The sequence below is a fragment of the Hippopotamus amphibius genome, chromosome 17, assembly GCF_030028045.1.
Source record: "Hippopotamus amphibius kiboko isolate mHipAmp2 chromosome 17, mHipAmp2.hap2, whole genome shotgun sequence".
Lineage (NCBI taxonomy): Eukaryota > Metazoa > Chordata > Mammalia > Artiodactyla > Hippopotamidae > Hippopotamus > Hippopotamus amphibius.
This window is the reverse complement of record NC_080202.1, coordinates 43,039,752-43,064,879: the sequence shown is the minus strand read 5'-3', so window position 1 is coordinate 43,064,879 and position 25,128 is coordinate 43,039,752. Positions and strand designations below refer to the sequence as shown.

Below are 25,128 nucleotides of genomic sequence, written 5' to 3'. Positions count from 1 at the left end.
CTCTGCAGGCTGAGCTGGGGGTCTCATGCTGGGTTAGAAAGGGTTCAGCTTCCTCACTAAGCTCAGAAGGCTGCGTTGGTTGCTCCTCTTCACTTGGAGAAGGCTCAGCTTCTGCAAGAGGCTCTAGAGGCTGACCTGGGCTTTCCTGCTGGGTTGCAGAAGATTCTGTCTCCTCAGGATGCTCGGGAGGTGGAGCCAGGGCCTCCTGCTGAGCTGGAGGAAATTGAGCTTCCATAGTGGCCTCTGGAGTGATGGTCAGTTCCAAATCCAGAGGTTTAAGTGTGACACTGGGAACGTTTGAATGAGCGTGATGCTGAATGCCAGCTAGGGATGCTGCCTCATCACTCACTGGACTTTCAAGTACATACTCGGTGGGGTATCCTGGAGCTTGAGTCGGGCCTCTTGATGGAGTAGGGAAGGTTGAAACTCCTGAGGGAGCTCTAGAGGCTGAGACGGAGGCTCCTGCTGGAGTGGAAGTGATTCTACCTCTTCAGTGGGCTCTGCAGTTTCATCCTGGACCTCTGCCTGGGGTGAAAAAGATTCAACCTCCTCGGGGGTCTCTGGATGACGAAGTTGGGCCTCTTGCTGGGATGCAGAAATTTCAGCCTCCTCAGGGTGCTCCGGAGGTTGCTCTGAGTTCCCCAGAAAATCCGTAGGCAGGCTCTCCTCAGGGTAAATGGTATCCATACCGGAAGCTACATAATCACCCTGCAACTGTTGTTCTAGACCCTGAGTTTCATTTTCTAACTGGCCTGTACTTCCAACAACAATTTTAGCAAGCTGTCGATGCTGAACGAGATCCTTCTTCAGGTTTGGGGCTGAATCAATGAACTTCGTTGGTTTTGAGCTCTTACTACCTAGAAGAGGAACAAGTATTTCAAATGATTGGTGACCTTCAGCCTGATCTAGACCTATGGTTTTGGTGTTACTTTTGCATCGAAAAGGCAGAACCAAGGCCTGATTCTGTTCCCAGTCCAGCACTGGAGCCGCTGCTGGGAGCTTTTGCTGCTGGGTTAGCTTGTCATTCAGATCCTGATGTGGAACAGCAAACTGATCTGGCCCTGCGAGCAGCTCTGCAGCTGAATCCGGGTTTGGGTGTGGAACCAAAGTCTCAGTCAACTCGTGATGAGGCAGCGCCAGCATCTGGTCTGGAGAGGAGGACAAGTCATTAAAGCCCCCAGACTCTGCCGGGGGTGTAATCGCATAGGGCGATTCAGGAGGGGGGTCTGAGGAGTGTGGAGACCAAGGTTCACTCAGCCCCGGGGGGTCGGAGGTCCACTGGACAGGATCCAGGGCCCACTCCAGAGGCTGAGCTGCCTGGACCAGAAGCCACAATGGTTGCCACATGAAGACAAGCCATGGGAACCAGAGGCACATTGGGGACATGCTATGCGGAGGCTCCCAGGCACAGCGACCCAGGCCAGTGGGGCACGGGCGCTGCACTCTGAGCAGAAGCCAAAGCATTATGAGATTTCCGAGACACACAGGCACCCCTCCCCTGCCTCACGACCCACACTTTATTTATGACACCCTTAGTTCCACCACCTTCCTTAGGTTCCAGCAGAGATCCAATCTGAGCAACCAGAGGAAGCCTTTTTCCCAGAGTCACCAGGGTGCAAACCATCCTTCCTCTAGCAAAGGCAACAATTCCCTCCTGCTGGGGCCTCTCCCCAGTCCCCCCTGACCAGCCCTGCACCATGAGGCAGGATTTGGGCAGCCCAGGGGTGGGGGGAGGGGTTGGGAAGGATGTGGAGCTTCTCAAGGAAGCCACAGGGCCTGGCATGCTGGGAAATTCAAAAGTGCTAGTCCAGTTCTGGCAATTTGAACGCTTCCTCCTCAAAGCTCCAGCCTGAAAGACATTCTTCCTCCCCTTGGCCACACCACTGACAAGAAGAGTAGCTGACCTGCAAAGTGAGCACCAGTTAGGGTGGCGGGAGGGCAACATACCTTACAGTTAGTGACTCTAAAATGTTGCCATTTCCTTGAAACTCTCAGTATCTACGTCGGATTATTAATTCACCACTCTATTGTTATCAGTTACCCCTGAATCAGTGATGACTCCAGAATTTCTGTAGCAGGGTTTGGAGCAAGTGAACAATTCATCCTGGGAAAGAGAGTTGAAAACCAAGTGAAGGGCCCTTTGCATTAGCATGGACTCCCCCCATCCCACCTTGTCTCAACACAGCCATTAGTCGAGAAAACCTGACAGTGTCACTTTTCAGAGGTCTGTGCTGTGTGCACACATGGAGACGACACTGAGGATGTTAAAGTTAGCATGTTAAAAAATTTCGAGAAAATTCCTAGCACCCAGTTGATTTTCTTCCATCCTTTTAAGAATCTATTTAATTTTAGTCCTTTTTAACTGTCTGTCACAACCTCTAACATCTACACTCCAAGACACAAAGAGCTTCATCTTATTCCCAGTGTCTAGCACATGATGGTTTTTAAGTGGAATTGATTCCAACATGGGCCTCATGTAAGAACGGGTCTGTTGTATTTGAATGTGAGTTAGGGATTTTTTTTTTTTTTTAATTTGCTTATTTGTCTCCGCTGGGTCTTTGTTTTGGCACACAGGATCTTCGTTGCCACGTGTGGGATCTTTAGTTGTGGTGTTGCAGAAAAAACTGATCCCACGAGAAACCAAGCACAACACTCGGAGAGTTGGAGAACTCAGGTTTATTGAGCCGGCAGACCCAGACGAGCTAACGCTCCAAAATTCTGGGGCCCCGTTTCAGGGGAGTCTTCTCCTTATATAGGTTAAAACATACAGCTATAATTGGTACAAACCGATTGGCTACAAATTACTATAGGTCAGGGGCAGTTACAGAGCGCGGGAGTTGCCATGGGTTACACACATAGTAGGGGGTCCTAACAGGAACTTGTAGGAGCAGGACATTCCATTCCTATCAGGACTAAGGTCACAATTTGCATTGTCACATTGGTTGCAGGTTGACGTTAATGGTCACTTAACAAGTCTATGTGCAAAGGGTCTCAAACAAAGGCTTGGGGTGGGTGCCTGAGAGCGAGAGACAGTCTTCCCTTATCTGATCACTCTTAGTAATTCACTTTACTGTTTCACTGAGAGGGGCCAGCAGGCCTTTGCAAGATAGAGGAGAGGAAGCAACTACAAGTATGGGAGTTTCAGTTTCCTCATCAGTGGCATGTGAGCTCTCCGTTGTGGCATGTAGGTGGGATCTAGTTCCCTGACCAGGGATCGAACCTGGGCTCCCTGTGTTGGGAGCACAGAGTCTTAGCCACTGGATCACCTGGGAAGTCCCCGAATTAGGGATTCTTACCTGGGGATGTGCTCCAGCAAAGAGAGAGTAAGGAAAGCAAGAAGAGAAGAGAGCCAGGAAATAGTCCGGCCCAGGAAGCAGGGAGGGGAAGTTGCAGGATAGCAGCTGTGTATCCAGCACTCACTGGAGGACAGAGCCTGGAAGAGAGGGCGCTGCAGGAGGTGGGCACCTACTGCTAAGCCAGAGCCTGGAGGAGAACAGAGGAGGTGAGAATGGCCGACAGAACAGGGAGAGCCCGAGAGGAAATTAAACCCCTGGGGTCACAGGAGGGGAAGCGAATGTAATGAGTACATGATTAAGCTCTACGGTGAATAATATTTACAGTCACAATTCTGTAAACAGTATTTTTTTTTGGCCATGCTGCGCAGCTGGCAGGATCTTTGTTCCCTTACCAGGGATTGAACCGGGGCTTGGCAGTGAAAGCGCTAAGTCCTAACCACTGGACCACCAGGGAATTCCGTGTAAATGCTATGAATTATCTGGAAACAGTGACATAACTAAACCTCAAGAATGGACTGGGGGTAGTGGTGTAAGAGAACTAACTCCTCACTGATGTTACTAGGAATTCAATAGCCAGGGTCTAAAATGGATAAATCAAGAACTAGATGTGCAAAGAGATGTGGAGAAAAGCGCCAGAAGATTCAGCTACAACCTGCTCTGTAGAAGTAACCAGGCCCAGTGAGCTGGCTCAGGAAGGTGGGCAAGGAAGTGGCCTGGGGCAGGGAACTGCTGTGGGTCATTGTGTTTCATCACCATTTCATTTCACTTGGTACCATCTGAACTGTAAACTATGCATATGATACAATTTTATTGTTGTTTTTTAGTTCAGTATTTTGTGATTTTTTTCCCAATAAGAGGTATAATTGACAAATAATTTAAAAATTTAAATCCATTTTTGTCGGGAGCCGTCTGGACAAGCCAATGCTGTGACAAGGTCACCAGGCTCCACGGAGGACCGCAAAGCGAGAACTCCTTGGAAGGGCATTTCGTGGCAGGAGGATCTCAAGGCGACCTCTCCCCAAGGACAGGCCCCAGACCATCTCCACCCATTTTACATTCTGCTCTTTGTTTCTTTGTAACACTATGCTTACCACCCACTTCCCCTCCCTGTTTCTCTGTCCCCAGGTAAGAACCAGGGTTTGACACATTCTTTCTCTGTGTCTGCCCCACCAAGTCCCCTCCCACCACTCCCAGGCTACTAAATGCTGGAGAAAAGGGAGGGGTGGCTCTTTTTGCAGTGCTTATGATTGCAGCAGGCATAAGTATAGACATAGACATCAGGCCTAGGTATGGGTGCTAAGGGCTATAGTTTGCTTACATATAAGATTAAGAAGCTATTTACATATGCTTACCTCAGAGTCACAAGGTTTGCAAGCCAAACCTGAGGAAAGAAAGAAACTGGTAGATGCTGAGGGAAGATATGCTTTGCCACAAAAGATTTTTTCTGAGATATGTTTACTGTATAAACACACAAAGCTCTGACAATAAAGAGAGATCCTGCATCGCTGACACAGGCCTCCCCGTCTCCTCCTTGGGCCCACGCCACTCATCCCTTGGGTACTCCTGGACCCGCTGGAGCTGGACTTCAGCAGGTGGTGCCCGAACAGGGACCCAAAGGGTAAGTATTCTCTTGCAATTGTTGGGGTGGCTAGGACTCCACCTGGGTGCTGCAGACCCCCCTGCAGAGATACGCAGGGTAAGTGAAGGGTGGATAGTTTAAAGTATCAGAACTTGAGACGTTAAAAAGGACCCTATAAGGGAAACATATAAGGCATAATGGGAAAATCAGAATCTAAAGAGAGACAGCTCTTTGTAGATATTATGAAACATATGTTATCAAAAAGAGGAGTTAACGTCTCCAAATCTACTCTTTTATCCTTCTTTTCTTTCGTACAAGAGCAATGCCTCTGGTTTCCGGAAGAGGGCACTGCTAATTCAGAAACCTGGGCTAAGGTGGGAGAGCAACTGACAACTTATTATAAGTTTCATGGGCCGGAAAAGATCCCTGCTGAAACTTTTTCTTTATGGGGATTGATAAGAGACTCTTTCGATCCCATCCCAGAGGGGGAAGGTGCCCATCAGTCAGGGGCCTTCCCAGGGCGGGAAGGTACCCACCAGTTAGAGGCCTTCCCAGAGGGCGGAGGCCCTGTGACAAACTCTGGTGTGAATGTGTGTGTGAGGGAGCGCCCTGCTTCGTCCTCGTTCCAGGGCGATTGTGTGGCTCCACGGCCTTCGTGGCTACGGAGTCCGAGTGGGCCCTAACCTGCGGTTCCGTGGTGACCTCATATGGCTCAGGGTGGTATCTGTCTCTGGGGGACCAGTCCCTCTCTACGAGTCAGGTTCAAGTGGGACTCTATAGCACCCGCCAAAGCTAAGAGGCACCTAAGCTCCCCACGGGGACACGGCCAGGTGGGCACCTGAGTGGCCTTCTCTTCGGAGGGGACACCCACCCTTGTTTGTCTTTGCGTCACCGACACGGGGGGGAATTGGTTACTGATTTGATTTAGCAATTGTGCAAGTCCAAACGGCCCTTTTGCCCTAGGGACCTCCACCAAAGTTTTCTTAAAATTTTAAGGCTCACTCTCCCCTTCCGTCAGCTCACTCTTTGAGCCGACTGATTGAGAAATTAGGTTTTCCCCAAAAGACTTGCCCCTTTTGCCAGACAGATCTGCACCTCTCTCTCTAGGTCCCCTGGGCCGGTCCGTGTGGAGCGGTACACTCTGACATGTTCTTGTATACTTTTGGATTCTCATTATGAGGCCGCCTTCCTCTGTCAGCTTTCCTTCATAATCCCCTGATTCTCCAAGGATTTCAGGCTCTTCCCTTAGGCGAGGAGTACGCATACTGCTCCTCCGCCTGCTCGGTGCCCTCGAGAGGGTCTGTCACCCCAGACCCCCCTGGAGCCCCGCCTGAAGTTATTCCTCTGCGAACCCCATTACAAGGGATCGCCTCCTTGCAGCTCCGTCTCCCTGAGACATTTAACGATCAGGGCCATCTTCAGGGAGGCACGTAAATCGTGCTGTCTGGGAATACTGGGCTTTCTAGGCGTGGCGACATCAGCACTACTTAGGTTGTAAGGCCCTAAGACAAGGCCCTTTACGTGTGCACCCCTCTCCTTCCTGGTCAAAGAAAGAAATTACCCTTGTCAACAAAGGGGAGACAAAGTCATCTTAGGAGGAACTTGCTTGTACCTTTGAGAGGTGAATGAATGTCTTATCTGGTCATCTAAAGAATACTTCTCTCTGCTATCCTTTTAAATGCAAATTAAAAAATTAAAATTAAAATAATTTAAAACGACTTGTCAAAGATAAATAGAAATGCTAAGTGTCTTTTCTGCAAATAGTAAAAGGGTTTAGCCATCTAGATAGGTGACCTCGATTTGTTCCATCTGCTAGAAGCCAATTTAAATCCAACCCTTTGTGACTGATGGCGTTCGTGTTGTACCTGACTCAGTACTGAAATTTTAGAATGAGAATTATGAGGCCTCTGTGTTTGTGTGTGTGTTCGTGTGTATCTATGTGTTTGTTGTAGGTGTATGGTATTGCCAAAAGAATTCATAAAAGAGCTCTAAATTGGCTTTAAGAAAAATTAAGTGCTTATGAATACTCAGAAATAGAAAATAGTCTGGCCAGAATGAATTTCAGGTTCATGACACCTGGAAATTTCAGTACTAAACTGATATATGATATTAAAGATGGCTTAAGCTAATTGGTTTGATTACTATAGACATGTTTTAGAGTCATCAACATTAAGCATAATTTTTATATAAATTTTAATTGTGCCTAGTTGTAATATAGGCTAAATAAGGTCTTGTGCCTGTTACAAATTTGTCAGTGTGGAAGGTAGCCTGATGGAAAGAAACTTCTAAGGAAAGAAAATGTAAATGAGATAAGAGCTTTTAGATAAACTCTGTCAAGAAGAGTCATGCTTTAGGAATATCTACCTAAAATAGTCTCTCCAGATCCTGGTAACTTGAAATTCTGGAGTTGCCCTAAATTGAGTGATGAAAGCTTATTGACCAGCTGGATCATTCCCAAATAAAATAAGATACTGAAACATATATTACTGAACATCGGCTTCCTTTTACAGAGAGACAAAAAGATATTTAGGACTATTGATAAATATGCCTGGTGCCACGTTCTGTAAAGAAAGCCAATGTGTTTAGAAAATATCACTGGTATTTCTATTCACCAATGTACAGAATGCTGTCACAAGGGACAGTTCATGGTGGCTTAAGGAAAGCAGGATGTGTGTTTTCAGTAAAGAAAGCCTGAGGCATGGAATTACCTTTTATTAAGGGAAAAGAAAGTAGGTCTGACTTACAGGTGACTGAATGGGAAATAAAGTAATGATACGGAAAGTGATAAGAAGGTTTGTGGAAAGTGGACCCTGAGAAAAGAGTTTTGTGCATGATCAGGATTGACTAAGTTTAGATAAATTTAGTTGAGTAAATTAATTTGGAAAGTAAGCTGGTGCAAAACTTGAATTTGGTTTTTCTCTCTGTTAAGAGGACAAGTTTTCTTAAAATGTTGAACTGCCCTTTGATAAAAGATTTTATGTTTCCTTACCTTTTAAGTAATCTGTTCTTGCTACTTTGGCTAAGTGACTGACTATTGTTTCACAGTTACCTGTGAGCCTATCCGATAGAGTGTTCTAAACCTTTTTTTTCCGGTATTTTGGACAAAACTTCCTAAAACAAATTCTGATGAAATCCTTTTGACCCCTAGCTAACTTTGGGATGCTTCAAAGGGCCCCTGAAACATCCCAAAGAGAGATATAAACTAGGTTCATTTGGTACATTAAGTTACATAGGAAGTATTGTCAAATGAATAAATGTTAGATTTTAGTGCATGGTAACTGTTATTAATATAGATATTCTGGAAAGTATATGGAGTTCCTAAAATTCTGATATGTCCCCCGGTAAAATGTTATCAGTCATAATTCTAGTTATTTTCTTAAAATATTGTATGACACAACAATAACCAAATTGATTGACCTTGCATTCAGATTTTAAACACGCCTTCTTAAGCCTTATGTCTTAAGACGCTTCTGGCTTTATTCTGATGCCTTCTGGCTTTATTCTGATGCCTTTGCAAAATGCTTCCTCTTCAAGAAGATTTATAAAAAGGACTTTTGGATAAATACAATTTTCTGACTTTCAGACCATAATGCTAAACGGGGTTTAAAAAAAAAAAAATTGAAGAATCCTAATGAGAAACGTGATGGCTTCATAAGCTGTTAACAAAAGGATGTTACATAGGACTGAGTAAACTGGTGAATATGGTTATAAATTTTATGGTTTCTATCTAAAAATTACTGGTTGAAATCTGTTTTCCAGGTATAAGGAAAACCATCCCTTCAAACTAATGATTTACAATAATTTGATAGTTTGTACATTTGTAAGCAGGATTGAAACATTTATCTTTTCTCTCTCTGTTCCCTCCAGACACTGAAAACTCTTAGGTTCCCAGCAGCTTTATCAGATAAATTAGAAAGGCTACCTCACTAACAGGTATAGAAAACTCAAGGTATTTTGGGAACCTTGAAAAGGGAGGAATTTACCTACATTTGTTAGGCAAAAATCTGTGATAAGCCCAAGCCCCTGGCATGGCTTTCTTAGCCCTGAAAGGTCTTTTAAAAGTCCAGCCTGAGGCTCCTTATAAAAGTTTCACCAAAGCCAAAAGCCTATATGATCAATTCTAGTTCCATAAATTAAATGATCAGGCCAAGTTTCTTTTGAGACCAGACTTATTTTGCAAACAAATTAGCATTAATCAGGTTATATCTGGTAAAAATGAAGGTAATTTTAGAGAGAAGAAGATTATGTTTCAATAAATATTAAATGCCAGTTTTGCTGATGGAGGTCTGTATTTACTAAGATTCACTCCCTGGAAAGTTCCTTGCTGTTGCGCTATAGTAACGTAAAATCCAAGAAAGCTTTTAAAAGGACACTCTAAGTTTGTTTCTGAAGCTTATCTCAGTAATCTCTCCTTGGATGATTATGGATACTAAAAGGACATAATTTAAAAGACAACCTGCAACCTAGACGGAAGGACACTTATCAAAGGAGAAACTGCACTCACACTAGGACGAGAAGAAGCTGACATCAGAAGTAGACAGCTAGCCCAAGATGCTGGACCTGACTCATGAACATTTATAATATTTTCTTGACTTCTTGGACCTTTCACATGTTTTTCTATCGTGGGCACAATCCTATGCTAATTTTGAAAATCAACCCAGTTGTTGGGTTTGCGGCCAATTACCTATGACTAGTACTTTTGGGTTGCAAGGCTCTAATTGGTTGGCCCTTAGGAAGTTTGCTCTAAAAAAAAAGAGAGAGAGAAAGAAAAAATTATAGTCCTGTTCGGGGATCCCCTCGCCTGGCCAATTAGTAATACCTGTTCAGATTTCTGCGATTTTCACCCACTGTGAAGCCTTGACCTCTTCAAAACTGGTTTGGCGTGGGAAACTCGTGGCTTAAGTATTTACTTGTAATGCTATTGACGCTACTAGCTATATTATTTGTGTTTTGCCTGCTTTTCAAGATTATTGCTTCTCGTATTACCGAATGTGTGACTGACTGCCAACAAAAATGATGATGACTAGGCTACTTGAAGCAGTTGATCAAATATATAGTTCTGTATGTGATCAATGATTGTAATAGTGTACCTCTGGATATGGGAAGATGCAACAAGAGGGAATTTTTCCTGGACCCTAACAGATTAGGGGTACAGGTGGTCCAGAGAGCTTTGGCTTTTGTTACAAAGACCTAGCCCAGTACTGGCACATTGAGTGGCCTATTGGCGAGATCTTCATCAGACCTAGGAATGAGCCTTCCTAGCACCGTGGGACAAAATGGTCATGAAATGCCTCCCAAAGCGTGGTCAAATTGATGACCATGAGGGGCCCCTGTCAACTACAAATTGGAACGTGCCATCTGCCTGTACAAGGACTAAATCACTTTGTGCTGCTGCAGCTACTGACCTTCCACATCCCCTGAAGGGAATTCAGGGTGGAGACCACAAATGAGGCACTCTGTGCTCTGGAGGATGGGTGGAACAGGTCTTGAGATAGATGTTTTCAGGAGCTGATGTTATGAGCCCAACCCTTGCCTCTCCCCAGATCTAGAAAAGCACTAAATCCCTACTTGCTGACATCGGGTTGGGCAAAAGATGGGTCCTGGGGCTCCGAACCCCAGTTTCCATGCTTAGCAGAATTATTCGACTTATCTCACTCTCAACAAGTACATAAAGCTGAACATGTTAATCAATTATCAAAAAATGTATCTCTTGCCTTAGCTACTCAAGAAATTATTGATAGAAAGTTAGAGGCAAAAGTTGATGTGCTCGAAGAAGCTGTTCTACATCTAGGTACTGAACATACAGCCTTAAAAGTTAGATTGGCTTTGAGGTGTCATATCGAATATAGATGGATCTGTGTGACTCCCTTAAAAGTTAATGAATCGTCTTATGCTTGGGACTGGATTCAAAATCATATTCTAGGCATTTGGAATCAACCTGATATTAGTCTAGATTTGACCAGGCTTCATCAAGAAATCCAAGATATAGGTAAGGCCCACTTAGATTATTCAACTGCAGAGGCTGCTAAGTCAGTTTTTGATAGTTTATCCGATTTTGTGTCTCATAAGGGATTCTACTCCACAATTCTAGGCATAACAGTTGCAATTGTTGTAGTTGCCCTAATCTTGATTAACTCCACAAGGTTTTGTATGGGTGTTAAGGGCAATAGTGTGCTTAGATAAAAGATTAAGAAGTTATTTACATATGTTTACCTTAGAGTCACAAGGTTTGCAAGCCAAACCTGACAAAAGAAAGAAACTGGTAGATGCTGAGGGAAGATATGCTCTGCCACAAAAGATTTTTTCTGAGCTATGTTTACTATATAAACACAAAGCTCTGACAATAAAGAGAGATCCTGCATAGCTGACACAGGCCTCCCAGTCTCCTCCTTGCGCCCAGGCAACTCATCCCTTGGGTACTCCTGGACCCGCCGGAGCTGGACTTCGGCACATTTTTAAAAAGAGAGTGGGAAGGGGACTTCCCTGGCAGTCCAGTGGTGAGGACTGTACACTTCCACTGCGGGGGACAAGGGCTTGATCCCTGATTCGGGATCTAAGATCCTATATGCCGCATGGTATAGCCAAAAAGAAAAGAGAGGGAGGGAGGAAGAGAGCGAGAGGAGAACCAGCTTCCTACTACAGAACCCAGGAGAACACTAGCTATTCCCATGTCGAGAGAGACGGTTGCATTAATACTAGTTTCACGATTTCAATCAAATGCCAAATAAGGATTTATCTGGAGTCCAAACAAGAAAATATTTCACTCCCGTGCTCAGAAGAGCAGTGAAAGGCAGGGACCTGACTGGATTGGAAAGGCGAGAGTTAGCCAGAACTATAATAATAATAGCTGGCCATCTTCCAGTACCTACTACAGACCAGAAACTGTCCTAACGATATCATCTTATTTAATCTGATGTTTCCCCCAATTTACAGATGAGGAACTGAGGCTGAGCGAGTCTGGGGAACTTCCCTGAAGTCAAACACTCTGGAGCCCTCTGCCTGAGGCCAAGAGGCCTCAGGATGTTGTGACTTCTCTTTTCTGAACATCAATAAAATTCAATTTAGAAGTTTCTATCTTCAACGCTGTCTTAAGGGACCAATGAAAAATAATGACACTGTGGCAGCTGTCCTCACTCCACACTTGCTGGGTTGTCCTGGACCCTGCACTGTTTTAGGGAAAGCCCAGCGAAGAGGATGGGATTCAGATCTAAGCATTCCTGGCTCCAAAGCTCACTTGCTCTGCCACTGAACTACGCTTCCTCTCCAACTGGAATGAGAAAGAGCTGGGTGAGAATCCTGCTTCGGCTGTTTATTAGTTGTGTGGCCTTGGGCCCCCAAGTCACTTAACCTCGCTTAAGCCTGTTTTCTTGTTTGTACAGCTGTTAGGGAACCCACTGACCAAAACTGCCCACCGTGGCCAGGCCTGATAGTAACCACGTGCATGAGTTCTCTTAGGACAGGAGGTGCTGGTAAGGAACGTGGAACTAACAAGCTACCGCCACTGGGAAGAATTCGGGAAAGGTCAAAAGGAGAGAGGAGTCTCCGGTCCATGTGTCCTACCAACCTCCCAGAATCCTTCTCGCTGGAATCCATCTTGGCTGAGCGATGCGTGCGCCACCAGGAAGGACCCTGAGTCAGAATGATTGGCCAGAGATAACCTGGAAACCAATCCCATTATCATAAAACCCAAGACTGCGAGCCACGTGGCAGCGCAGTCCTCCTGGGTTCCCTTCCCCTGCTGCTCTCTGCCCGGGCGCCCCTTCCCAGTAAAGTCTCTTGCTTTGTCAGCAGGTGTGTCTCCTCGGACAATTCATTTCCGAGTGTTAGACAAGAGCCCGCTCTTGGACCCTGGAAGGGGCCTCCTTCCTCCAACACTATGGGGCTAGCAAGGGCACCTATCTTCCAGGTGCTTAGGAAGCGCAGATCACAGTTCCAACCTGGCATACAGTAGGAACTTCTATTTTCCACAAATGTCAAACCCTTACCCCTCGTCTCCTAGGCTGGGGCAGAGATTCTCACATGTTATTATCTTCAGACCCTTCTGTGGCGAGGACAGGGGACAGGAGGGATGATAGGACCCCATCCTACGGGGACTCTTTAGGGTCGATGCGGGGTTCTGTATGTTGGACCTGTCCAGGGAATTCGGATGCCTGCAGTTCTTCTAGCTGGCTTCAAATAACTCTGGGTAGTTGTTAGATCCAGTGCTAGAAATGTAAGCTTTTCATACCAGTAGGATATGAATGGCCTTTACAAATGTTTTGAGCCTTCCCTGCCCTGGCCTCCAACTGTGTCTGTGTATCCTCCCTTTCTCTCCAGCCTAATCTATCTTTATCTTCCCTTTCATCCTGATACCCTCCCCTGACTCTTCCCTTTTCTTGCTTCCTGGCTTCCTCCCCACCTCTTGGTGCACCCTCCCCTGAGCTCAGTCTGCATTCCTAGCTGCCAGCCATTTCTCTGCCAGTCCTTTCCTCTGCAATGCCCTTTCCTCTACTTGACAGGAAGGCTCCGATCAAAAATCACCTCCTCCAGGATGCCTGTCAAGCTCTCTTGTCTATTTCTTTTGTCTAACACTTTGCAGGTGCCTTTCTTATTGTTCAAATTATGTAGTCATGTGAGATGCTTTTCCTGGCTGGAGTCTACCTGGTAGACTCATGGTCCATGTGTCAAATCTTTTGAGGAAATGCGCACTCTCCTTCACTCTCCAACCCTCCCATCCCCCCACCTCCCGCCAGGATCCAAGGCTTTATTCAGCTTCGCAAAGGGTTGTAGAGCAAGATGAAGAGAGGAAGACAAGCTCACAGACTTTGCACAGAGGCTGAGAAGCCTGGGAAGTAAGAGAAGACCAGGAGATGTGGGTACTCCTGAAAAGTCAGCCAATAGAGTATTCTGAGGTTGGCGGGGGCGGGGGGGGGGTGGATGGTTCCTACAGCTTTTGCAGACAGCAGCCCTGCAAAAACTCATTGGAAATGAAACTGCTAGGTGGTGTTTTGGGGGGTCCTGAAGAGCTCCAGTTCTTTATGTCTCAGCACAGAAAGAATTCAGTGAGAGGCAAAGTGATAGATAAGAAGTGCTTTATTAGAATAGGATGCTTGTGAGGCTTACAAATGGGTGGGCAAGAGGGTGTCGTGCCCTGAGTACTTAGGGGGCTACATTTTTATAATCAAAGAAAAAGTAGGGAGGGGGAAAAGACCACCTTCTTCCTCATTCTTGAGTAGCGGTCACGCTTCCATCATTAGTTCCTCTTCTATGTCAGGTGGAGGAGTTTTCTTGTCCCTACGTGGTAAAGCCTGCACTGTCATGGCACTATGGAAAAATTATTTCAGGTCTCAGTACAATGAGGGTCTTTCACTTTGAAAAGTCATCTTTCCATAAAGTATTGTTCTTATGTGTGCAGAGAGCATGTCCTAGCAGTTATTAGCTTACTGAGCTCACTGGGCACAGTGTGGGTCTCATGCCACCACTGTTTTATTGTTTGGGGGCATGCCATGCTTCTGTGGCATGGTGTTGTTGCTAAGCAAGCCTGCTTGGTTTTGTGGTTAAGCAAACCTGCTTTCTTGGGTAATTGTTAAACTTACAGGGGTCTCCCATACTTGTTTTTCTGCTCCTAATCCCTTAGTGGGATTAACTATTTAATCAGCTACTTTGTCCCTTCACCCTGTCCCTATCAGAATAACTGAGGGATGTTACAAGCTCCATTAGCAGGGAGGGTGTGTTTCTGCCAAGCCGGTGAGGCTCTTGCTGTACCAATTATGACCAGAAACACTGTCCTTTTGCCAAGATAACTGGCTTTCCCTAGTAGATCTCTTACTTTCCACTTTGTTTAAATTAAGTTTAACACTGAGAACACTTTGCCTCTATGTCCTTAGTTCTAAATCTTCCTGCTCAACCATGAACCCTAGTGAAAGCATTCAGCAGTCAGACTCATCCAGCATAAAGCTGAAGATGGGGTGGTTCTTGTGGGGCCCTATTGAGGCAGGTCAATAATAAAAACAGGAAAGGACAAGGCAAACATAGGAAAATGCAAGCCCCAGGGAATAAGCAACTTATGGCCTCTTTCACAAGATCCTGCCATGGGCAGCGCAAACATCTCGGTCAAAGAGATAAGGAAAAACTAAGGTATGCACTCTGGCTTCTGTACATTGCTTCTGCATAGATAAACATAGCTACAGGCTCCCAAAAGTGCGGGAACTGGTCTATAAAAGGAGAAGCTTTCCTTTGGTTTGGGGCTCAGTCTTTGGATGTGAATTCACTGGGCCTGTACTGGTACAATAAACATTGCGTCCTGCATTATAAGCCTCGATGTCCTGCCTACCTCTACCGGTTCCTCCAACACTATACCAAAGTCACAAGACAAAATGCCGGAGTTATCTTGACCCCCCCCCCCCCCCATAGCAATATGTGATTCACGACTTGGGCTAGCCAATAACCCAACCCCATGTTAGAGAAGGTCTTCACCACGTAGGACCCTAGCCTATCACCAAATGACACCTTTTGCCTTATGGTGCACTGACAAATTGATTAATGCCCTTTTCTTCGCAGGCATATTCCTTGTCTTGGGCTTATAAAAGTTGGCTGTGAGACCATCAGAAGGGTGGCTCTCCCTGGTCTGCCAGGAAGTCGTCCCGCTGTCTTTACAGCGCCCCTCACTAAACCCTGCTCTCTGTTCTCGATAAACGCACTCTCTTCTGAAATGCTTCATGTCTGGAAATTCTTTTCCCAACCCGTGATGGGACCACAACTGTTCTCCCTCCTGGAGAATTACAGAAGGGGCAGACCACAACACCAACAGCCACTTTTATAAGTGGAAAGAGTCATTGGTGTTACCGGAAAAGTGGGTTCGCCTCTTCTTGGGTGTCGAGCCAAAAGACAGCTATTACCAAGGTTGCTGCAGAATCATACATCTGCCCCTCCCTCAAATGGAAACAAATTGCTCTTATCTAAGTTTCAGGAGGAAGCTGCAAAGAGAAAAAGAAGAACTGATTAGAACCACCTAGGTTCAAGAAGATTTGACTTTCAGTAGACCTTGAGCCTCATTGTATGCTCTTTGTAATGAATTATCATGCTAAATGACACACCCACCAGCGCCAGGACAGCTGACAATTGCCACGACAACTGGGTAACCCCATATAAGGAATGAAAACGAGTATTGCATCAGTTCTGGGTCCAAACCACACCCCTGTTCTTGGATAACTCATGAATATTCCTCCCTCTCTTTCCAATTCACTCCCTTTTACCTCGAGCCTCTTATATATATGGTGTCTCCACCTGAATTGGGTTGAGAATTTGATCTGAGAACTAAGTTCCACTTCTGCATTTAGAAACCTTCCTGGTGGAGACCAGGGGTCTCCGGTGGCTAGGACCCCAGAGCAGGTCCAGTCGACCAATTCAGTAACGCAACCAAGTCAAAGACCAAAAGGAAGGATTTATTACTTGCAGCAACTACAGAGAACACCGAGGATCTTTCCCAAAACGGCATCTCCCCAAACAGCAAAGTTGGGGCAGTTTTCAACTAAGGGTACATGCATATTTCGTGAAGGGGTTTGGGTGGTGTATGCACCTTCATGAAGGGGCTTCAGCAGAGGGGAACCCAACATAGAATAGGGGCAGAGGTTGACAGAGTCCAGGCTTTAGTTGACGGAAGTCACGAGGGTCAGAAAAGGTCAACATCATCATTCCTTAATTTTCCACCAGTCTGCGGTCTGAGCATGCAGTTACAACCCTCCGCCTGGTGGGGGCCCTTAGCTCCTGTAGTACAACTCAAAGACATGTATCAGAGTATTATCTCTCTCCAAAGTTAAGGAGGAACTGGGACTCCTGTTTTTATTGCTGAATTATTGTTTCTTGATTGCTTTTCCTGCATTCCTTTGTTGCTTTAAGGTCATTAATTACTGAGACTTGTTCAAGGGCAAGTATTGTGGCCAGGCTTAGATCAGAAAATGGCTTCTGTATGTCAAAAAACTAGATAGGGTTCTCTTCCTCCTGGGACCCTTTCCCACCCCCCACCCCTCCAATCTGCTTACACTGGGACTTCAACCTTCCAGAGACAGGAGGGACACCTTCCCTGGAGAGGCAGACGGAGCACACAACCCCAGCAGAGATCAGTGGAGCTTTTTCTCAAGAATGGGTCTGCCCTCCCCCCAACCCTGTAAGCCACCCCAAGGTCTCCTGGACCAGCATGTAGGGGTACCTCTCCGCCCCTGGCCCACACTCAGACCCTAGGCTGTGTGGATCAAAGCCTGCATGTGTTAAAAGTCTGAAGTATGGCAGGACACCCCTGCTACTTTTGACCTTTTGCTCTGATTCCATTTGAAAGAGAAACAGCACTTCTACGATGGAAAGCAAACTACAAGCCACTATGAGAATAACTGAGTATATGCTGCCCTGGAATGATGGCGCATTACAGGAGAATGCCCAGGGGACCTCAAGGCACTCCCTTGGCATAAGCTGTGCGCAAAACATGTACGTTTTTCCTCAGAGCCACCAGGAAGGGAAGAATAGTGTATATTGTTTCCTGCCACACACTGCACCACCAGGGAAGTCCCTTAGCAATTTTTCTTATATGGTTTGTGCTTTTCTGTGTCTTATCTAAGAAACCTGTGTCTGAGACCCATTGTCTAATCTAGAATCACAAAGATTTTCTCCTGTTTTCTTCCAGAAGTTGTATAGTTACATTTAGGCCTATGATTCATTTGGAGTTAATTTTCATATGTGGTGTGTGGGAAGGGTCAAATTTCATTTTTTTACATTTTAAAAATCTATTTTTGTAGGGCCCTATTGTGACAATTTATTACATAACCGACAGCACCTTAAATTGTGCCATCCCCCCTGCAATATGGCAAGCTAATAGAAACTTCCCGTAATGGCAAGACTAGTTGAGGGGATTGCCTGAGATTAGTATGGGGAAAGGGCCCTGCGTTTAGCAGTGTGTTCCAATCATCTTTGTCAGGTCAGCTGACAAGTGACTGTCGTCACCACACTGTCAAATCTGTTGGTCACTGCTCTAGCTTCATCTTCCTCAGCCTCCCACAGCACCTGCCACAATCTCGATCCCTCTCTTGTCAGCTCGATGCCTTCCTCTCTGGGTATTCAAAAGTATTTCCCTATATAGCTACACTACTGTTAATACACAGTACTGAAGAAATTAAATTCCTACACAATAATATGACCTCATAAAGAGTTGCTATGCAGATTTCCCCAATTGTCTCTATTATATAATATTTATTTTAACAGCTCTTTGAGGTGTAATTGACATACAGTAATCTGTGTTCACACACACACACATACACACATACCATGAAGGCATCACCAAAGTCAAAATGTTCATCACCTCAAAATATCAAAATATCGATGTACCATAGACAAGCCAGCAGGTGAATGTACTCTGTACTCTTTGGACACTGTAGATTCCTTTAGTTTTCTAAAGTCATGGAACTTGTATTGTTAAAACCGATGAAGCGACGAAAAGAATTTACAAAAATAAGCCATCAGTCTGGACCTGTGTAGGTGAATGAAGGAGAAGCACTTAAAAGTCAGGAAAAAAAGTATACTTCACATTGAGGATTAGCAACCACTGCTGGTTGCTAATGAGGGGAAGAAGGAGGCCGCCACAGATTGGCATCTGCGGGAACTGTTTACCTGAGCTCCAGACACGCCCTCAGCACCTTCATTAACCTGAAGTGAATGGTGTGACATCGGATTTCTGAACCACAAGAGAGCTGTCAACTACAACTGGCACTCGCCATTGGCATTTCCCATCTATCGCTACAAAGATTCAATCATGTGCTGCTGCAGCTTCTGACTGCCAACAGCTCCCTGAAAGGTGTTCAGAGTGGAGAGCTGAAATGAGGCCCTCTGTGCTCTGTGAAAACGGCCAGGACCGCTCTTTAGATAGTTAGAAATTTTCAGGAGCCAACTTTACGGGCCCAATTCTTGTATCTCCTCATATCTAGAAAAACACTAAAATCCTTCATGGTGACGACTGCTCCTTGTGACTAGCTGTAACCCGCACGAGACTAGCAGTGACTTCTGTAAACACTATGTGCTTGATTGCATGTTTTTCTTTCACCAAAACCACATATATACTGAGCTTCCCCCCTACCTCACTGGAACAGTTTCTCAGAGCTATCTGGGATGCTGTCTCCAAGCTCTTCTTTTGCAACCCAGTCCTCATTTTGCCCCAAATAAAATTAAACTCGAAACTCTCACGTTGTGCATTTTTTTTAAGTCAACACAGGTAAGAGAGTCTTTTCCAAAGCCAGGTGGAGAGGAGGCTCTTTACCTTGAATCTCTAAAATCCTCTTCAGGCCATTGAACATACCCACTATGATTTGCTTGTGTCACAGAGAAATCACAGAATTTTTCAGCTGAAGGGGTCTAAAACCCACATTTCTTATTGAAGACTAGTCAGGAAAGAAAGTACTGCATATAGAATCAGGCTACAGTAATGTATTTTCTTTATACTTTTCACACTACAGCTGGACACAAACAACTTTTTCCATACCTCAAAAGTTCTTATTGGCCACAGATAATTCACTTCAGAGGTACATGCTTTTTGAAAAATAATGTTCTGGGAGACTGGGGAGAGCCCTGTGGTGGGTGTTGACAAATTCTTTCTGCTTCATCATTTAAAAGAAGCGAATAATGGTTGAGGAAGCACCCACACCTCTTGCTCCCTGAAGAATTCTGTGCTAAACTTAGTTCTTTGCAGCTCTGTGTTGTATACACTTGAAGCAGTGTGGAACTCTGCACTTGACCAGGAAATCAGTGTAAATTCAAACGTGGCATTTCACGGACCATTCGCATATTGGAGCAGCAGCACTGGGATTCCATGACAATGCTAATTTGAGTGTTTTCACTTGGTGCCTTCGATTGCCCGCGCCAAAGTTCAGTACTATGGAAAGCAGAGCATTTGAGGTACATGAGTTAGAAAAGTCTCTTGTCCTCTTTGTATCTTAGTTTCCTCATTTGAAAAACAAAAAATGGATCTCAAGACATACTTTCCAGAATTCATACTGGGCTTACACCCAGCTAACCAATAACTGTATGATGTTTTCACATATAATTTTTTTTACATGTATTCATCTTCTATGTCACTTACAACTTATGTAAAAACTGCATTCCATGCCAGGCCTGAAACTTTCCAAAGCTCAGGTCTGTGAGTAAATTGCAACCTAGATTTCTAGAAAAAAAAAAAAAAAAAAGACACAAGCAAAAGAAGACAAATATATGTTCTTTCAGAACATTTATCCTTTGGCAATCATTCTAATTTATATATGATGAAACATAACAGCACTACTCCTTCCATATACTTAAAGAAATCTCACTGTGGAAGATATCATGATTTATACTTTCATGACTATATATGTCATACATTAGAGAGAAAATAGTAAGTGCTCAATAAATACTTGTGTGACGTCATCTTTATTTCTCTAGAAAAGCAGCACTATTGACGTCTTGGGCTGGATAATTCTTTGTTGTGGGGGGCTCTCCTGTACACTGTTGGATGTTTCGCAGCATCTCTGGCCTCTGTCCACTAGGTGGCAGCAGCATATAGAGGCCTGACAGGCAAAACCACCTCCAGACATTGCCAAATGTCACCTGCCTGCAAAATCACCCTGCTTGAGAACCACTGCTCTGTAACGATTCACTCTGATCTGTGTAATACTTCTCACACTAATCTTTGCTAGGGACAAAAAGGATTTGCTACATAATTTTAGCAGTAATTGTAATCGTATTTCAAAATGAGTAACTAATTTTATAAAAACTTGTTGTATAAAAATTCCAAGTATAATGAAGTTACATTTGTTACTTACATAAACTGCAAAAAAGGTAGCGGTTCAAATGTACGTCTTTCAATAGACTGTATTTTATTGCAGGATAAATCTCTAGGAAAAGGAAAAGGAAAATATTGCCTCAATTAGCTACTAGGTATCTAATTAGTAGCAATCACTAGTAGAGGTTAGAATGATAATAATAAATAAGTAGCTCTGGTCTAAACTCCAAATCTTGAGGAATGTTATTTGAACCTTCCAGAGCCCCTAACCCTGCCTTCACCTCTCTTAAGAGTCTCACCCTCATGACCTTCATAAATTAAATATACACGTTTAGGTCTAGATAGACTTTGGAGGTAATCTTTCCTGAGAGCAGAAGAATTGATTAGATTCCACCTTTTGTGGTCTCATCATAGACTAGGTTATGAACTCAAAGTTTTTATCTCCAAGTGTCATTGTAATTTCTAATATTAAAAGGAATATGCTTATATTTACACGCTGCCCATGTAATTCTGTTTTTCTAGGCCAATTCAATACCAGAAGAAAGAAAAGATATCTTTTCATACAACTTGAAAGGAAGTTACTCCTCTCATTAATATGCAATTTTAATTAATTCAATATTATACCTTCTATCACATTGACTTATTTGAAAATATTCACTCTTGACTATAGCTATCTTATTGCCACTGATTCCAGCTTAGTCTCTCATTTCACCTGGATGGGTAGAACTGTCTTCTGACTGCTGCTTCCACCTCTACCCACTCCCTTTCTAAGCCACCCTCCACGCACTCTACCAATTAACTCTCCAAAGGTGGTTCCAAACACCAGCATCACTTGTGAACTTACCGAGGACACAAATACTCAGCCCTACTCTGGACCGACTGAATCAGTAACTATGGGGGTGGAGCTTATGTTTTAACAAGTCCTCCAAGTGACTGTTTCAGAGCACTGCTGTGGTAACATGGTGGCTTGGCATCTTAGCCTCAGCTTGGCCTCCAAAGGCCTAGATAATCTGCTTCTAATCTCCTGCTCTCCCTGCTTGTACTCTACAGGTTCTCAAAGTATTTTTTCCTGTGTTTTGCCTTTCTCCCACTTTCCTTTTGCAAGCGTAATCTTCCCCAGATGTCTGTCTGATGATACCCAATGGCCCTTCAAGGTCTTGTTTAAACACCACTGCTCTAGTAACATCTTCCCTGATCCAACTTGAAGTCTTTTTCTTCCCCTCTTCTGTGCTCCAACACCAACCTACAGCTCTCATTGCCCATATCCATTTCCTTTTTTAAATATAGCTATTTTTGCATCCCATTTATCCCACTTCCTCTGAGCATAAACTCCTTAAAGGATGGACTAGATCATGCACATTGTCTATCATGGTTAAAGCCAACGCTTGGACATAAAGCAAACTCAAATATTTATAAAATCAACAAATATCTGAGGAGGGAACAGAAGGAGGAAAATGACTGTTCTAAAAGAAACAGTTTTATTACTTCATGGTTCCCTCTTCTGTGTCTCTACAGCACTATGTCATTATGGTTTGAGCTTATGTGTTTATTTTCCCTGTGGGATCGTGAGTTGCTAAAAGGAATCCTGTCTTACCCATCTTTGTGTTCACAACACTAGGCATAGTGCTTATTAGCATATTCTTTTTAAGCTTTTTTATGGATTGACTATTTTTTTAAAGAATGAGAATACCTATGCTAACATGAAATAATTAGCTTATAAAGTATTTCATAGTAGAAGTAATGACAGGCCTAATCCACTGGCTTCAGTAGTTGCAGCATGCGGGCTCAGTAGTTATAGTGCATGCGACCTAGAGTCCATGCACCACAATTACTGAGCCCATGTGCCACAACTAACGAAGCCCGCGCACCTAGAGCAAGTGCTCTGCAACAAGAGAAGCCACCTCAATGAGAAGCCTGCACACTGAAATGAAAAGCCCCTGCTTGCCACAGCTAGAGAAAGCCCGCGAGTAGCAATGAAGACCCAATGTAGCCAATAAATAAATAAATAAATAAATAATAAATCTAAACAAAAGTGGTTGCCCCTTAAGGCTTTGAAAGTTTGATAATTGAAATAACTATTTTTAGTGGCATGTCAGGCTCCTTATACTCACTTCCCTAAGCCTTTTATATTTGCAAGAAGAATCTGATTGCTAAACAGAATCATTACTTGGCTTAATAAGGATTAATGACATACACAGCTTTGGATGCCATGAACAAAGGACAAAAATTGAGCTTTTGGAGCAAAGAACACAGTATCTACTTACCCCTAAATAAACAGAAATACTATGCAAGCATTTCCTCTTTGATAAAGGAGCTGGAGATGGAATTCCTTGGCAGCCCAGTGGACTCCGAGGGCCTGGGTTCAATCCATGGTCGGGAAACTAAGATCCTGCAAGCAGGGCGGTGCAGCCCAAAGAACAAAACAAAACAAACAAGCGAACAAACAAAAAAACAGAAAAAAATAGAGGCTGGAGAGATATTTGTGAGGTGCATTTCTGATATACTTATTTAGTGTAAACATTTCTAAATATACCAGTTAATCATCATCTTACATATTTTTAATATTGATATAATGATTCTGCACTGCAATCCTTAATAACAGTCTGTTTTTTTGGTAACTTAATGTGTTCTGGACAATACTGTTTACATAATTCATCTGCTTAAATAGTTAATATTTAAATATTAATTTAACTTAGATTAAATTATCAAAATTATGAGTTAATGGCATTCATATTAATGTAAGTGTTCTGTATTTTCTTGTCCTGTAGGTTGCAACCTGAGGTTAACTTTTTTTTTTTAACTCACTTATTGGCTGCATTGAGGCTTTGTTGCTGCGCCCAGGCTTTCTCTAGTTATGGCAAGTGGGGGTTACTCTTCATTGTGGTGCAAGGGGTTCTCATTGCAGAGGCTTCCCTTGTTGCGGAGCCTGGGCTCCAGGCTCATGGGCTTCAGTACTTGTGGGCTGAAGGCTCTAGAGCGCAGGCTCAGTAGTTGTGGCACGTGGGCTGAGTTGATCCGTGACATGTCGGATCTTCCTGGACCAGGGATCGAACCCATGACTCGTGCATTGGCAGGCGGATTCTTAACCACTGTGCCACCAGGGAAGTCCTGAGGTTAATTTTAACTCCTCTCATTTTACTAAGCAACTTTTTCAAACCTTTTCTGTAAAGGCCAGATAGTAAATATTTTAGCTTTTGCAGGCCACACACAATCTCTGTCGCGTATTTTTCTTTCTCTTTTTTTGTCATTTACTGCCTTTAAAATATCATTTTATTACGTATAGCCTGTATAGAAATGGACCATGGGTCAGATTTGATCGTAGGTCATAAACGAAATATAAACGAGGAGCATAGGAACACATATAATAAGGTTCATACGGGAGTCTATAACTGTTCAAGCCTCATCACCACTTTTCCCCTACAACTAAAGGGGGTTTTTCTATCAATATCTTGTCTACATAATGTAAAAATTAAAAAGGAATAGGAGGTATTTATTTATTATTTTTTTGAGGTACACCAAGTTCAATCATCTGTATTTATACACATATTCCCGTATTCCCTCCCTCCCTCAGCTCCCCCCCACCCTCCCCGTCCCAGTCCTCTAAGGCATCATCCATCATGGAATTGAACTCCCTTTGTTATACAGCAACTGCCCACTGGCTATCTATTTTACAGTTGGTAGTATATAAATGTCTATGCTACTCTCTCTGTCTCAGCTTCCCCTTCACCCCCCCACCCCCCCAAACCTCGAGTTCTCCAGTCCATTCTCTGTATCTGCGTCCTTGTTCTGTATATATGAGTTAGCATACAGTATTTGTCTTTCTCTTTCTGACTTACTTCACTCTGTATGACAGACTCTAGGTCTACCCACCTCATTACATATAGCTCCATCTCAGGAATAGGAGGTATTTAATGCTAGAGATGGGCTGGGGTCCTACACAGACTTACGGAATTGTAGAATTTTACTGCTCTTGAAAAAACTTGAAGAGATTATCTAACTTGAACCCCCTTAATTACTTTATAGATAATCTACTTATAGATAAGAACTCATAAATAAATACAATAAACTAATTAACTTACAAATACTGGACGGATAGCAAGCCTTCAGATGAGTCCTTATGTAATTCAGTCAAATGATTGTCACTGAGAATCCTGAAAAATGAAAAGGTAATTTCTGGATCAAAATGCAAAAGAAGTACAACTATTTACTACATAGGACTAACTCCTATATGTGGAAGAAAGCTGGGTAATGGTGCCACCTAAACATCCTAATTCTTACTTAATTTAGGGATGGTGATTTCTGCTCTATTTTCATTTAAACCTTTCTTCTCACGTCCTCCTTTGTGTCCACCTCTCTCTACCTCTCTCTCTCTCTCTCTCACACACACACACACAAACACACACACACACCCCATCCATTCTTCCACCAAATCATATAGTTAATGCCTACTCTCTAGATCACCAAGTCTCTGTTAGAACCCA

At 43.9% G+C, this 25,128-nt stretch overlaps 1 protein-coding gene across 1 annotated transcript; it reads right to left on the bottom strand.

The window, feature by feature from the left end:
- Positions 1-435: 435 nt before the first annotated feature.
- LOC130839752 (leucine-rich repeat-containing protein 37B-like) lies at positions 436-23,858 on the bottom strand (the record flags this gene model as incomplete). The annotated part of the gene is made up of 4 exons (XM_057714127.1): positions 22,912-23,858; positions 1,948-2,104; positions 547-1,148; positions 436-486 (listed from the first exon to the last, which is right to left on the bottom strand). Coding segments are annotated over exons 3-4 (648 nt in total), but the record flags the coding sequence as incomplete, so codon positions are not given.
- Between the last annotated feature and the right edge of the window lie 1,270 nt (positions 23,859-25,128).